General features: G+C 50.1%; 1 protein-coding gene across 7 annotated transcripts in view; it reads left to right on the top strand.

The window, feature by feature from the left end:
- Positions 1 to 12,431, top strand: part of Hdac4 (histone deacetylase 4) — a 248,115-nt gene that overhangs the window by 185,748 nt on the left and 49,936 nt on the right. For 4 of the 7 annotated variants that reach the window (XM_032901653.1, XM_032901649.1, XM_032901646.1 and 1 more), the window contains 4 exons: positions 2,744 to 2,856; positions 5,588 to 5,704; positions 5,793 to 5,991; positions 8,059 to 8,297. In XM_032901653.1, coding sequence (XP_032757544.1) covers positions 2,744 to 2,856; positions 5,588 to 5,704; positions 5,793 to 5,991; positions 8,059 to 8,297 — 668 coding nt within the window. The remainder of the gene's footprint in view (positions 1 to 2,743; positions 2,857 to 5,587; positions 5,705 to 5,792; positions 5,992 to 8,058; positions 8,298 to 12,431) is intronic. The other 3 variants (XM_032901651.1, XM_032901650.1, XM_032901647.1) reach the window with 1 other exon arrangement.

The following is a 12,431-nucleotide window of genomic DNA, read 5'->3' as shown; positions in this document are numbered from 1 at the left end:
CCCAAATCTCATATGCCTGCCCTCAGACAGAAGGGCGTGGCCTTCTAGACACAGGGCCAGTGTGAATCCTCACTCCAGGACTGGCTTCTAATCTTGTATCTGTGCAAAGAAGATCCTGCCCCTTGTGTACCTTGTCAGTCTTCCTTCCTTTCCATGCACTTGTCCCCTGCTTACTCTGTTAGAGACACAAGAATTCATGTTTATCATGGTTCTAATGCCGCTCTCTGTAGGGAGACCCATACTCACTGCCCATCACTGGGAATTTAGTTGGGAATTTGAGGGGCATGTAAGTAGAAATTGTTCGTACTGATGTGCAGCCTGGCTGCCTGGACCTGGTGTGACCCCATCCTTGCATGTGCCTAGATTATGCACTTTTTCTAGCAAGATCACTCGGGAGACAGAGTCTCTGTCAGACTGCCCTGAGTGCCACACACCACAATGACTGCTGCTCCTTAATGCCCATTGAGAGTCATGCCCTCCACTTTCTGAGTAAAGCATGACCCGAGGGAGATGGCCTGGGAGGTCATCATGACAGGACAGGTCAGTGCTGAACTATTAGGTGGGAGTTTGCACGCAAGCCTCGGGCAGGCTTCAAGTGTATTAGAAGAACATGCCTGCTCTGTAAACTTGTGGAGAAGGTGGCCTCTGAGCTACAGCTTGATGGATAAGTAAAGTTGGAAAACAGGCAGTGCTGCGCAGGTCACCATTGCACCTGAGCACTTGTGACAGTGTGGTGCTTCAGGCAGAGCTGTTTTCAGGCAGCAGACAGAGAGGCTTTAGCTGGGGTTGCTCCAGGAAGAGCAAGGGAGCAGCAAAGTTCCTTGAGCAGGAGAGGCCCGCACCCTGCATGGAGGTCCAGGGTCACAGCAGGTTAGCATAGCACTGCTCCCGACCGGAGTGAAGCTCATGCTGGTTAAAGAGCATGAAGAAGCACCTGTGGAGTCACAGTTCACACTCAGTCCACTTCCTGTCATTCTCATCAGGATGTGATGTGTTCACACCACAGTTGAGCATGGGCCTCTTACTGTGCAACTGTCTATCTTCCTCACTTAATAGCTGTTGCAGGGACGTGTTGACACCCTCCTTTGCTAATGTCAGTGCCAGAAGGCCATGCATTGTGTGCATATCCATAGACCAGATTCCTAGAAATAGCATGAATAAAAGCACTACAGGTCATTCAAAGTGAAAGACCACACATCACACCCACGTTTTATCGCCCTACAAGGCAGCGTGGAGGTGAGAGTTTCTCTGCATACTTACAAGAGTGTGTGTCTAAGGAAAACTCGCTTGGTTCTGCTGTGCAGCCAGAGACAGAATACAGCAGCAGAGAGCATAGTCCGAGGTAGGTCATGGTGGCTGCTGTTGGCAGTGCGACTTCAGGAGCAGAGAGTGGAAGCTGAGCAAAGCACATGTGTACAGAAGTCAAATGGAAATGCCTCTTCAGTCCAGTAGGCTCTTGAGCTGGTAAAACTCAGGGAAATGCAGTCTCACCTGTGTAACCTAGGTGGCATTTGGAGGAGAGGGACAGAGAAAGGACAGACTGAGTCCTGTACTCACGATTGGTGTCTGGCAGGCATGTGCAAGCATTGGATACAGGCTTCTAGATGGGATAGGGTGCAAGCAGCTCCTAGAGGGTGAGAAGTGGCCTTGGGACTGGTGGGCAATGCAGTCCACAGAGGATCAAGCCTTCCTCGCAATGCACTGGACACGGCTTCCTCATCTGTGAGCGATGCGAAACAAAGATGCCTTATCACAACTCAGAAAGGCCAAGCTCCTCCCAGACCTGAAGGGCTGGAACTTGTTTGCTCCAGTCCGCTCCGTCCTCCCCTCCTCTGTCTTCCAGGGCTCTACTTACAGACAGCTCTCAGAACCAGCTCTGCAGCTGAGCGGCCCTGTTAGCTGGGTGCCTGAGTGCCTGTGCTGTGCTAAGCAAGTGTGTGCTTGAGCCCCTCAGTGGCCTGCTGTAGCCAGGTGTAGGGCTTGATCTGAGTGCTGTTGCCACTGCCTGACTATTTTAGGAAAGTAGTTCTTGTGTGTGTTTGAGAAATGTTAACCAGATGACGCCATGGTCACAAGGCCCCTGAGCCAGACATCAAAAGCTCAGCATCCGCCCCTGAACACAGAGAGGCACCACCCGGACTGCATGGTTGGAGATAGCTGCACCCAGCCATAAGCGTGAAGAACACTGTGCCTGGCCCACTGGTCAGGGTCAAGCCCGACACAAGGCAATGTTATGATTTCAAATCACACTTGTAAGCTGCAGAAGCCACTGCCTGTGTTTCCTGGCTGCCAGGTAGTTCATAGTAAAGTAAGAGGGCTGCATGTAAACTGAGCAGTCACCATAGGTTTTAGTTTGAAATTATTTTTACAGACACAGTGAGTTTGACCTTTGAAGTTAAAAAAAAGAACAAAAAACCACTGGGCCTTTGTATTCACTGGTCTTTGTTCGAATATTAATAAGTGTTTAAGAGCTTACCTTTCTGATGTTTCGAACCATCTTGAAATTCAAAAGAGCTGTAGAGCAGGTAATAAACGCACCCTAACAGGATCAACCATGCATCCACAGAGCCTCATCATTGGGAGGCTCATGGGAGGTCAGCAGCCAAGCTGAGACTGAGGGAATCCTGTTACCATCCCCGCTTTGAAACACTGGCAGCAGGCTGGCAGGCAGAAACCTGGGGAGGCGGTAGGGCTCTCTGTGTCAACCCAGTGCCCAACCACAACTGCTGTCTCTCATCTACAGACTCCGCATGTAGCAGCGCCCCTGGCTCCGGTCCCAGCTCCCCCAATAGCAGCTCTGGCAACGTCAGCACCGAGAATGGCATCGCACCCACGGTGCCCAGCACTCCAGCTGAGGTGGGTCAGCACAGATGCATATAGGCCAAGCACCCTGCGTACCTAACTTGTGCCTCACAGTCCAGTAGGACCGAAATGTAGGAATACTCCGGGAAGGGCCTTCTAGGTGTCATTCCCTGTTCTCCTCATCACGGTCCTCTGAAACATGAGGGCCTGCGTTCCCATAATAGTGGGAGCTTCCAACCTGCCTTTTTCTTGATCTTTCTCCAGGTATGTCACAGAAGCAGCTGTCATCATACACACTGTGTGTTAAGGCACATGGGGCAAGCAACAGTCATGTGAGAGCGGTTGTGAAGTGAAAAGGACATTTGAGAGATACACAGATTACAACAGCCAAGAATCAAGGGTTAGGGAAGTGCATGGTACTGGTGGACACTAATGTGGGAGAAAGGAAAGGTCTGGAGAAGAACTCAGGACCGCTCCAGAACCGTAGGTCCCAGCACACACACTGCATACTTCCCCTCACTCCACAAGCATCCCTGACCCACAAGCCTGGCCCAGGATGCAGCAGCAGCAGAGATGGCTGCTCTCCAAGTTTCCCCCAAGGTAGGGAAGACAGGCCGTGAAGGAAACACAGGAGAACTCAGGCTGTCCCAATAGTGTTGCTGCTACAGGCCAGGATGCGGCAGATACTGGATGAATCAGTACCGCTGTCTGCTGTGTGAGCTCAGTGAGCAGGAGGCTTCTTTGGAGCTCCTCCCTTCCAGGAGTTCCTTCTTTAGCATGGAGAAATGAGTCTTGCCCTTCCAAAGAGCTGATAGCCTCAAGGGAAGTTACACAGGCATAGTGCTTTCTTCGTGTCGGGTTTCTAGCCCCTTTATGTCTGGGAGATTAGAAATGAGGGTCACTGCAGGAAGTAAGGGTCACTCCATTCCTTTTACTTTATACTTTCATTTCTCTCATTTCTTTCATTTGTATTAGTTAACCTTTCAACTTAGTTCTTCATTAGGGTGTTACAAGTTTTAACAGTCCTTCTGCAGGACTGAGGTTACAGCTGAGACCGACCTGTAATCAGCCTCCGAGTACAACCAGAAAACTGTTCCCTGCCCTAGGACGCTATTAACTCAGCTTCCCTCTTGTTGGTCGTGGGCCCAGACACATATGTGATGTGGGCAGTTAGATGTGTCACAATAGTGTAACAGCTCCTCATTTGGAGCTGTTCTGGTTTAAGTTGTGTGTTCATCTTTATAAAGCCCAAATATGCAAATTGAGCTGCCACAAATTAAAGCATTCAGAGCATCCCCAAGAACAGTAAGGTTGCCGGCATTTCTCATCAGACAGTTGTTGACACAGACCGAGCTGGTGTTTGAGTCCTGGATCACATGTGGACATTCCTTTTGAATTTCAAATGCTAGACTTGGATGAGCAGTGCTGAGGGCTGCTCATGTGTTGGTTATGCATGGTGGGATCTTTGGGGCACCCTAATAGTGTCCCAAAAGCCTCTCTGTGCAGGAAAAGAAGCTGGTAGCTAACACACCCCTTATTACAAACTGCACATACTCACTTTCCTGCAAAGTGTGCAATTTCTTACTGGCCCTGGTCCACTGAAGAACCACAGTACTCCCAGGAAGCACCTATACTAACTTTATACCAAGCTGTAACCTAACCCTATCCACAATCTTAACTCTAGCCCTGCCACCAACCCTAACCCTAAGCCTACTACCTCTGCCCCAAGCCAAGGACTAACACTAACTCTAATGACAAACCTACCCTAAGCCTACCTCTAACTCTACCATTGCCCTTAGAAATAATGTGAGTAATGGCAGAATAACGATACTAATAAACAGAAGTCACAGCTAGCATGGTTATCAGGCCATTTCCTGACCTCTGTGTTGATAGGTACAAATCCATGTCTTCTTTTAACTGTGACTTGGAGCATGGTCGAAGCCATATGTTACTGCTTCCACGTGACTACTTAAATGACCCTGTAGCTAACTTCAGGTGCTTGGGCCATTTCCTGAGGCCTGTTCTTCCCACTGCATCTTGAGAGTGAAGCCTCACAATCAAGAACAACTCTGCTTCTAAGGCTTACAAACAGATTGCCAAATCATTCTGCAGAAAGGACAGCAGTTTATAATCTCATGACCACTCGGTTCAGCTTTTCTGCACTTTTACAAAATTTGTCAGTTTGATGACTTGGTAAATATGTTTTTCAGTCACTGATGAAAGTTGAGCATTTTTTCGTTTCCCTTGAAATGGGTTCTTTTGTCATTGTCTTTATTGAGCTCTGCTCTCATGTTAATTGGTCTTTGATTGACAAGTTCTTTATACTCCAGTCTTTGTTTTCCCTGTGCACTGCAGATCCTGTTGCCATCATCACCTGCCTTTATGAGAACAGGGTTTTTCCTCCTCACCATTAACTTTCTCCTTGGTTTCTGCTTTTGATGTCACTCTTAGAAACATCCTAACTACAAAAATATTTTAAGATGCATTGTTCTAAATGTCCTATCCATAGTTTTATGGTAAGTAGGTAGGTTGAATAAAAACAAACAAGGTAGCAGGCACCCATTAGGAGGGGAAAACCTCAGGAGTGGGAGTCCTGACTCTGTGCCTGTGGCATGCTTAAAGGCCTTACCCACACTGGAGGCCACAGTCTGAGCAGCTTGTTTTTGCACCAGGTAACCACACATCAGCACCTCATGCTGTAAGTGCCCCTTGCAGTCCTGGATGTGCTGCTTGTATTGGAACATCTGTAGCAGACTCTGACGGTCACAATGTCTTCTGTCTACAGACGAGCTTGGCACACAGACTTGTGACTCGAGAAGGCTCTGTTGCCCCACTTCCTCTCTATACATCACCATCCTTGCCCAACATCACCCTGGGACTTCCTGCCACTGGCCCTGCTGCTGTAAGTTGGCCTCTGTGGGTCTGTGTGGCGTGGGGGTGGTTGTCTGCCTCAGTTTCCACAGCCTGAGTATACTGATTGTGCCTTTCAGGGTGCAGCAGGCCAGCAGGATGCTGAGAGGCTTGCTCTCCCAGCCCTCCAGCAACGAATCTCCTTGTTCCCTGGGACCCACCTCACCCCATACCTGAGCACCTCACCCCTGGAGCGGGACGGTGGAGCAGCTCACAACCCCCTCCTGCAGCACATGGTCCTGCTGGAGCAGCCCCCCACCCAGACACCCCTTGTCACAGGTAAGAAGCATAGCCAGGTCTCTGTGCAGTTAGGTCAGCCATAGCTAACCTCCTATAGCTTTTAAAGAAGACTGGAAAGAGCATCCGAGCCATACAACAGGAGAAACTATGGGTCTCTGTGATATGGTAGCCACCTACCTTAGCTGCGTCAAAAAACTATGCCCTGCTTAGAAAGCTGACCAAGGAGTAGAAGTCAGTGCCAGTGGCCCTCTGTTGAGCCTCCTGCTCTCCCACTGATAGTTTTCCCTACAGCTTGAAGAAGCAAGTGCATGAAGTTCAGAATTGACCAGTGATTTTTCAGCTTGAGGATGATTACATTAAGAAAAATACAAGTTAGAGAAAGATAAACTTGTGACATTTACCTAGTGACCATGCTTTGGAGGTACTGTTTCAGAAATGATGGCATGTGGAATGTTTACCTGTTGGTGACTCGGCCCAGCTCTCTACACCATCTGTAGGTCAGTGGGTGACTTCACACCTATTGCTTCACTCCGAATCGCAGTCAGAGCAATCCTAGGGCTGGCCTTGTACATGTTCCAGTGTTCCCCTGCCAGCCTCTGGTTGGTCGGTCGGTAGGGCTTGTATTGGATTCCTTCCTGTCTTGTGCTTTTTGTCTCCAGTGTGCACCTGCCTCTCCCAAGTCAGTGATCTGGACATGCTGGGACACCCGGCTCCAGTTCTGGAGAGCAGTGTCCCAGTGACCATGGGACACTCATTACACTCAGGCCCCTTCCTGTCTGTTCTCTTGGAAGTCTGTCACTATGGGCTTCATCTTCCCATCTGTGAATGAGATACCAGCCCAGAGTGACAAAGTGAAAAGACTCGGTTCCCATAGGCAGTGTCTGACGCCCAGCGCCAGTCAGTGTTGATCTCCTGGTTGAGGCTTTTCCTTTGGGGTTGGACTGGGTTTTAGATTTGGTTTGTCTCTTTATTGTATTTACTTGGCCCTTTGTTGCTGTTTTGATATTAAAACTTGTTAACCTCAGTCTCCTAAATGCTGGGATGTCAGGCCTGTGTTTGTGATTCACCCTCAGACGCCACACTCTCCCCAGCAGTCCGTCTACTCTTCCCGGCACCCCTTCTCTGATCCTGGCTTCACTAGGTTCTTTCTGTTCTCCTGAGGAAAGGAGCCTCCTGACCAGGGTTTCCTCTGCTCAACCACAGCTGTCTTTAGAGGCCAAATTCCCTACTGTCAAGAGCAATGAAGAATAATACTGCTTGTAGAGCACAGGCCTGTGAACATCCAAGCCAAAGTAGTAGTACAGCATGCCTCTACTTATGTGGCCATAGCTGCCGTCCCTCAGCACTGTCTGAGCACAACACCACTGGCAGATGGGTCAGCTCTTAGCAGAGACTCCAGCCTTGCACCACAGCCCTCCTCCTGGGCAGGCTGACCAAGGGAACTTTATGGAAGTACACATTCTTCTCTAGTTCTTCCCACTCCTTTGAACTCATGTCTGTCTGTCCTGCAGCCACTGCTGCCCTGCACCATCTGCATGCACTCGCCTGCTCTCTCTGCAGCCCTGCTGTTATGCCTCTAGGGGAGATCTGATGCTTTCCCAGTGCAGCCCTCCTTTCCTCTCCCAGTGCCACTCTGTATTTGGTACAGAGTCCTGAGGTGTAATCCATTGAAGGTCAAGGTCTCGATAGTGCTTGGGTGTCAGTTTGTCCCTGAGTTTCGGCAGGTCAGCTGCACACTGTTCTTCTTTCTGGTGTTTGGGGATATGCATGAGCTAGAAGAGCCATCCTCTGGAAGCATCTATTGGAGGTGTGGCAAGCTGATGCTAGGCTGTTGCCAAACTTTCTCAAGTGCTCCTCTGTGAGCTCCTGGAGAGACTGCATCAATGAGATCTCCAGGTGACTTTACTTTCTCTGCCCTGCTAAAGCCCAAGCTCCAGTCTTAACAGCCTCGAGCTGGGATCGAGCCTGTTTGCAGACAGTCAAGTGTCGTAAAAGGTGCCTGGGCTGGCAGGCATGTTGTTTTCTCCACTGGTTACTCAACAGCGTCTCTCCCCTCTCTTCTTCCTTTTCCCCTCTGCTGTTTTTTTTCCTCCATATTATCTTCAGACTGGTATCTTTCAGGCCTGGGGGCGCTGCCCCTCCACACACAGTCCCTGGTTGGTGCGGACAGGGTGTCCCCATCCATTCACAAGCTGCGGCAGCACCGCCCTCTGGGGCGCACGCAGTCAGCACCCCTGCCGCAGAACGCACAGGCCCTGCAGCACCTGGTGATCCAGCAGCAGCACCAGCAGTTTCTGGAGAAGCACAAGCAACAGTTCCAGCAGCAGCAGCTGCACCTCAGCAAGGTGGGTCTGTTTCTGCTGCCACCTGCAGCCAAATGCTGTGCGCCTCGCTGTCTTCCTTAGCCCCTGCTGAGCGTGAGTGGCCAAAGTGGAGAAGGGGGAAAGTAGAGCACATGCTCTGGTGCATGGTGGGAGCCTAGAGAGGTGTGCTGTTGTGTGGAGCCTTCCTCAGCCCATCTGCACCTGTAAGTAGTGGGCCACATCCTTGCAAGAGGCCTCTGCATCCTTGTGTGGGAATCCACATAGGCAGTTCTTGTAGGGATTTTCTTAAGTCATTTGCCAAGTAGATCTTTAAGCAAACTCTCACCCAAGGCCTGCAACTTTACAGTGACATCAAGTCCCTGAAGCATATTTTTCAAGTCACCTGGCGCCTGCATCCGTTTAAATGTGGGAGTCGTCAGAAGCAGCTTGGAAGAAGGCCAGCCTGAGAGGTCTGGGTACTGTCAGATTGTCCAGAGTCTCTCAGCCCCATCTACAGGAAAGAGAGGAGTTTAGTGTATTCCCATCTGGTTTGTCAGTCAGATACCTTCACTATCAACTCAGCTACTTCATAACTCTTAATTTTGCTACTCTTACAAATCTTAATGTAAATATCTGATATACAGGGTATCTGATAGCCAGCCCCTGTGATGAAAGGGTTATTCGACCCCAAAGGGGTTGTGACTACAGGTTGTGGCCACTGCCTTAGAGACATGAATGAAGTTAGTGGTTGTCAAGTACTAGAGCTTGTAGGGAAATGAAACAGCTGTCTATAGGTAGAACATTTATGTTTAAAGGCAATGAAAATGTCCCCAAGTTAGGTTTTAGTGATGGTTAGACAGTTCTATTAACCACTAAACTGTTCAGTTTAAAGGTGTGGATTTTAGGGCCTATGAGTTTAATTAATTCTCCCTACCTGGGATGGGGTACAGTCCAGGACTCTCAGTAGGTTCCTGAAACTGGCGGTGAAGAGCCCTGTGAGCAACAACCGAGCAGAGAATGGAGGGGGCTACTAATCAGCTAGGAGCGTAGCCCATCCAGCATGTGTACTGGGGTAGGGCCCGTCCTGGGTGGGAAGGAGTGCTTTCATGATGCACTTAAAGCCTAGAAATCGTTTATTTCTAGAACTTTCTATTTAATGTCTTTATATGTGGATTGATCACAGAACACTGAAATGAGAAGGGACTGAGATGAAGGCTGCCTTCACTGGTCCTTTGATTTCTGTGGCTTTCCTATGGAGGTGGGAAAGGATCAGGGACGAGAGGCATGGAAGATGAGTGCATGCTCAGAGGTGGCCCCGTTTCCAACCCAAAGGGACCCACAGAGCCCCACAGTGGATCGGTGTCTCCTGTCCACACCCATCCCACCTTAATCTCTGCTGCAGGCTGAGGTGCAGGACCGAGTGGTTTCCCAGGAAGTCGCTGCAGACCACATGCCTAGCACAGGCTCAGCCAGGCCCCTCCTGCCTGTCATGCACACTGACCTCAGCCCCTCAGCCCAACATTCTGAGCATCTTAAAAGTTGGGAGCTCCAGACATCCCATCATTTACACGGGAAAGGCATTTGCTGGGGCGAGACAGGTTCCTGCCCACTGTCTGCGCTCCCAGGTGTGGAAAGCACTTGCACATCCGTCTCTCCGGTGCCAGCCTCGGCTTATTAATTTCACTGTGTCACTGCCTGAGTGCTGTGGTAGGAGGTTTGAAGACAGGAAACTCCCATTCACGTGTGGCATATTCTTGAAGATGACTTTAGAAGCTGGGTAATCTCACTGGGGTTTGTTACGTGATTGATTTGTGATAGCAAATGACAGTTGATTGAAACGTTTATACAATGTTTTCCTAGGACGCCCAGGAAGACAGTGATGTTCTCTGTGCTACCTGGCACCAGTGTTCCTGTCCCACTCTGAGAGGCTTGCTCCTGAGGGCCATCCACTCCCTGCTTGACACAGTGGGGACCACAGCTGGGCTCACTGCCCACTGTGCATTCGGCCTCCATCTTAAAGTGCCAGTGCTCCAAAGATGTGACAGGAGCTAATTACTCATTCTAGCATTGTGTTTCCAACAGCCATTTGTAACCGTTGCCATTTTTCCAAGAGACAAAACAGGACTGCTGACTGGCTCCCCTCTGGACTTCTTGGGATTGGAGTGGCAGCCAGTGTCCCTCCTGACATGGGTGTCAGCGTCTGACATGAGTGCTGTGCCCACACCAATGTGCTTCATAAAAGCACACTAAGGGAGAAAATCTCCCAGGGAGCGAAGGCAGCAGTGTCACGCTTCTCATCCTGACAGGGTAGCACCCCTTTCTGCTGCTGCCTCCAGACCCACCTCTCCACAGCCTTGTTGTGAAAAGTCGGCAGTTGTACTCAGAAAATCTTCCCCATAGCTGAAAGCAGTTCTTGAGCACCGATGGGTCTACAAGATCACTTGATCTTTGTGCAGGCCAAGCGTCGGCCTCACTGAGCCTCACTCTCTTTTGTATATGAGAACTCGGACTGCTGTGGGTGGTTTATTTATGAGTATCCAATAGTACCTCGTGCTTGCCAGTGGTGTTCTGGCTCTGAACGCTAGTGTGATGTTTTAATCCTGCTGTTTCTGGATATGGTGGTGTGTGTGCTCATCCCTTGATAAAACAGGGCTCCGATGTCCAAGAGGCCTCTGGACAACAGGAGCTGACATGTTGGCAAACTGCTGCTTGCCTCCCCCGGCCTCTCTTGTTACTGCCTAAGGCCAGGTTTGCTTCCCAAAGCCAGCTCTGCTTGAAGATCCCATCTCCGTGGCCACAGAGAAGCAAAGATGAGTTCAAAGAGGGACAGGGAGTGCTGTTTGTGACTGTGGCTCCCGAAGCCTAGTTGCACCAGCACCTGCGTCAGTGCTGAGTAGAGTGGCCCAGCCACTGCAGGCCACGGCCTGTTCTGCACTGGTGACAGGGCTCTCAGTGGCCCTTGTTGCCATGGCAGCATCCCTGATAGACATCCTCTAGAGGGAGGCCTAGCCAAGCTGCAGCCCCTTGAGAGCCTCCCTGTCCCTGCTTCTTGTTCTGGACTTTCTGCCTGCCTATCTCATGCCAAGGCTGCAGCATGCGTGGCATCAGTGAGCTCTCACATTGTCAGCAAACCGTACCCAACCTGGAGAGGAAACAGGGAAGCCTGCCCTGGCAGTGGGGGCCGTTTGACAGGGAACTAAAAGCAAGAAGCCTGAGGCCTTCTCAGCATCAGACACAGCTAGCAGAAGTGCCCACAACCATGTACTAGTACTCCCCCCAACTTTCCTAGAGGTACCCTTGTAAGCCACAGTCGCCATTGAGGTGACAGGCCAGCTACCGGGAGCCCAGGGTTCTAAGTGGACGTTCCTTTATCTTATGTGTCAGTATCAGTGTTCCTGCCTGGGTTAACAAGGTGGACTCCAGCCTTTAGGAAACTTGAATGTTGTCCAGTGGGATACTTTGAACTGTAACCTTAAGAAAAACAGAAGGTACTCAGAACCATAGGTGGTACAAAGACACTGAAGAGATAATGACACTAAACAGAACACAGGATATGTTCAAGCCAGAAAGGAGCACAGATGTTGTTAGGGGTTAACTGTAGGGCCATAAGACAGAGAGTGTTGTGAGGGTGCTAGGGCTCAGCTGTTCATAGAAGGGTATTGGGAGGAAAGGCCCCTCTCTCTCTTTCTCCTTTAACCTAGCAGTAGATGGGAGGTGAATGGCCGTGTGTGCTTTTCTGACATCTTTCTCCATGTTGATTAATAAAGATGTTGGAATGGAGCTTGTCTGCCCACAGCACACTTACCCTGCCTCCTCCTTTCAGAAGACACCCTGCAACCTTCCTATGACAGTCTTTACCTGTCACGACCTGCTTTTAGCAGTTATTTTGATTTCTGACTATCATGGACTACTATCCCTGGCACTTAGAACTGAGCCTTTACAATGACCTGACTGCCTTAGAGGCCAGTCACCTTGGGCAGGTCAGCCATACATCGATAATACCTTTCTGCCATTCTTGACCCTGAGTGAGTGAGTGTGCGTGTGTGTGTGTGTGTGTGTGTGTGTGTGTGTGTGTGTGTGTGTGTGTGTGTGTCAAACAGACCGACCACAGACAGACAAAGTAGGGAGGGATAAAGAAAGGGCTTCAGTCATACTCTGACTGCTTGAGCACCTGTC

Source organism: Rattus rattus, chromosome 4 (assembly GCF_011064425.1).
Source record: "Rattus rattus isolate New Zealand chromosome 4, Rrattus_CSIRO_v1, whole genome shotgun sequence".
Taxonomy (NCBI): domain Eukaryota; kingdom Metazoa; phylum Chordata; class Mammalia; order Rodentia; family Muridae; genus Rattus; species Rattus rattus.
The sequence above is the reverse complement of the archived record's forward strand: the minus strand, read 5'-3'. Positions and strand labels throughout refer to the sequence as shown.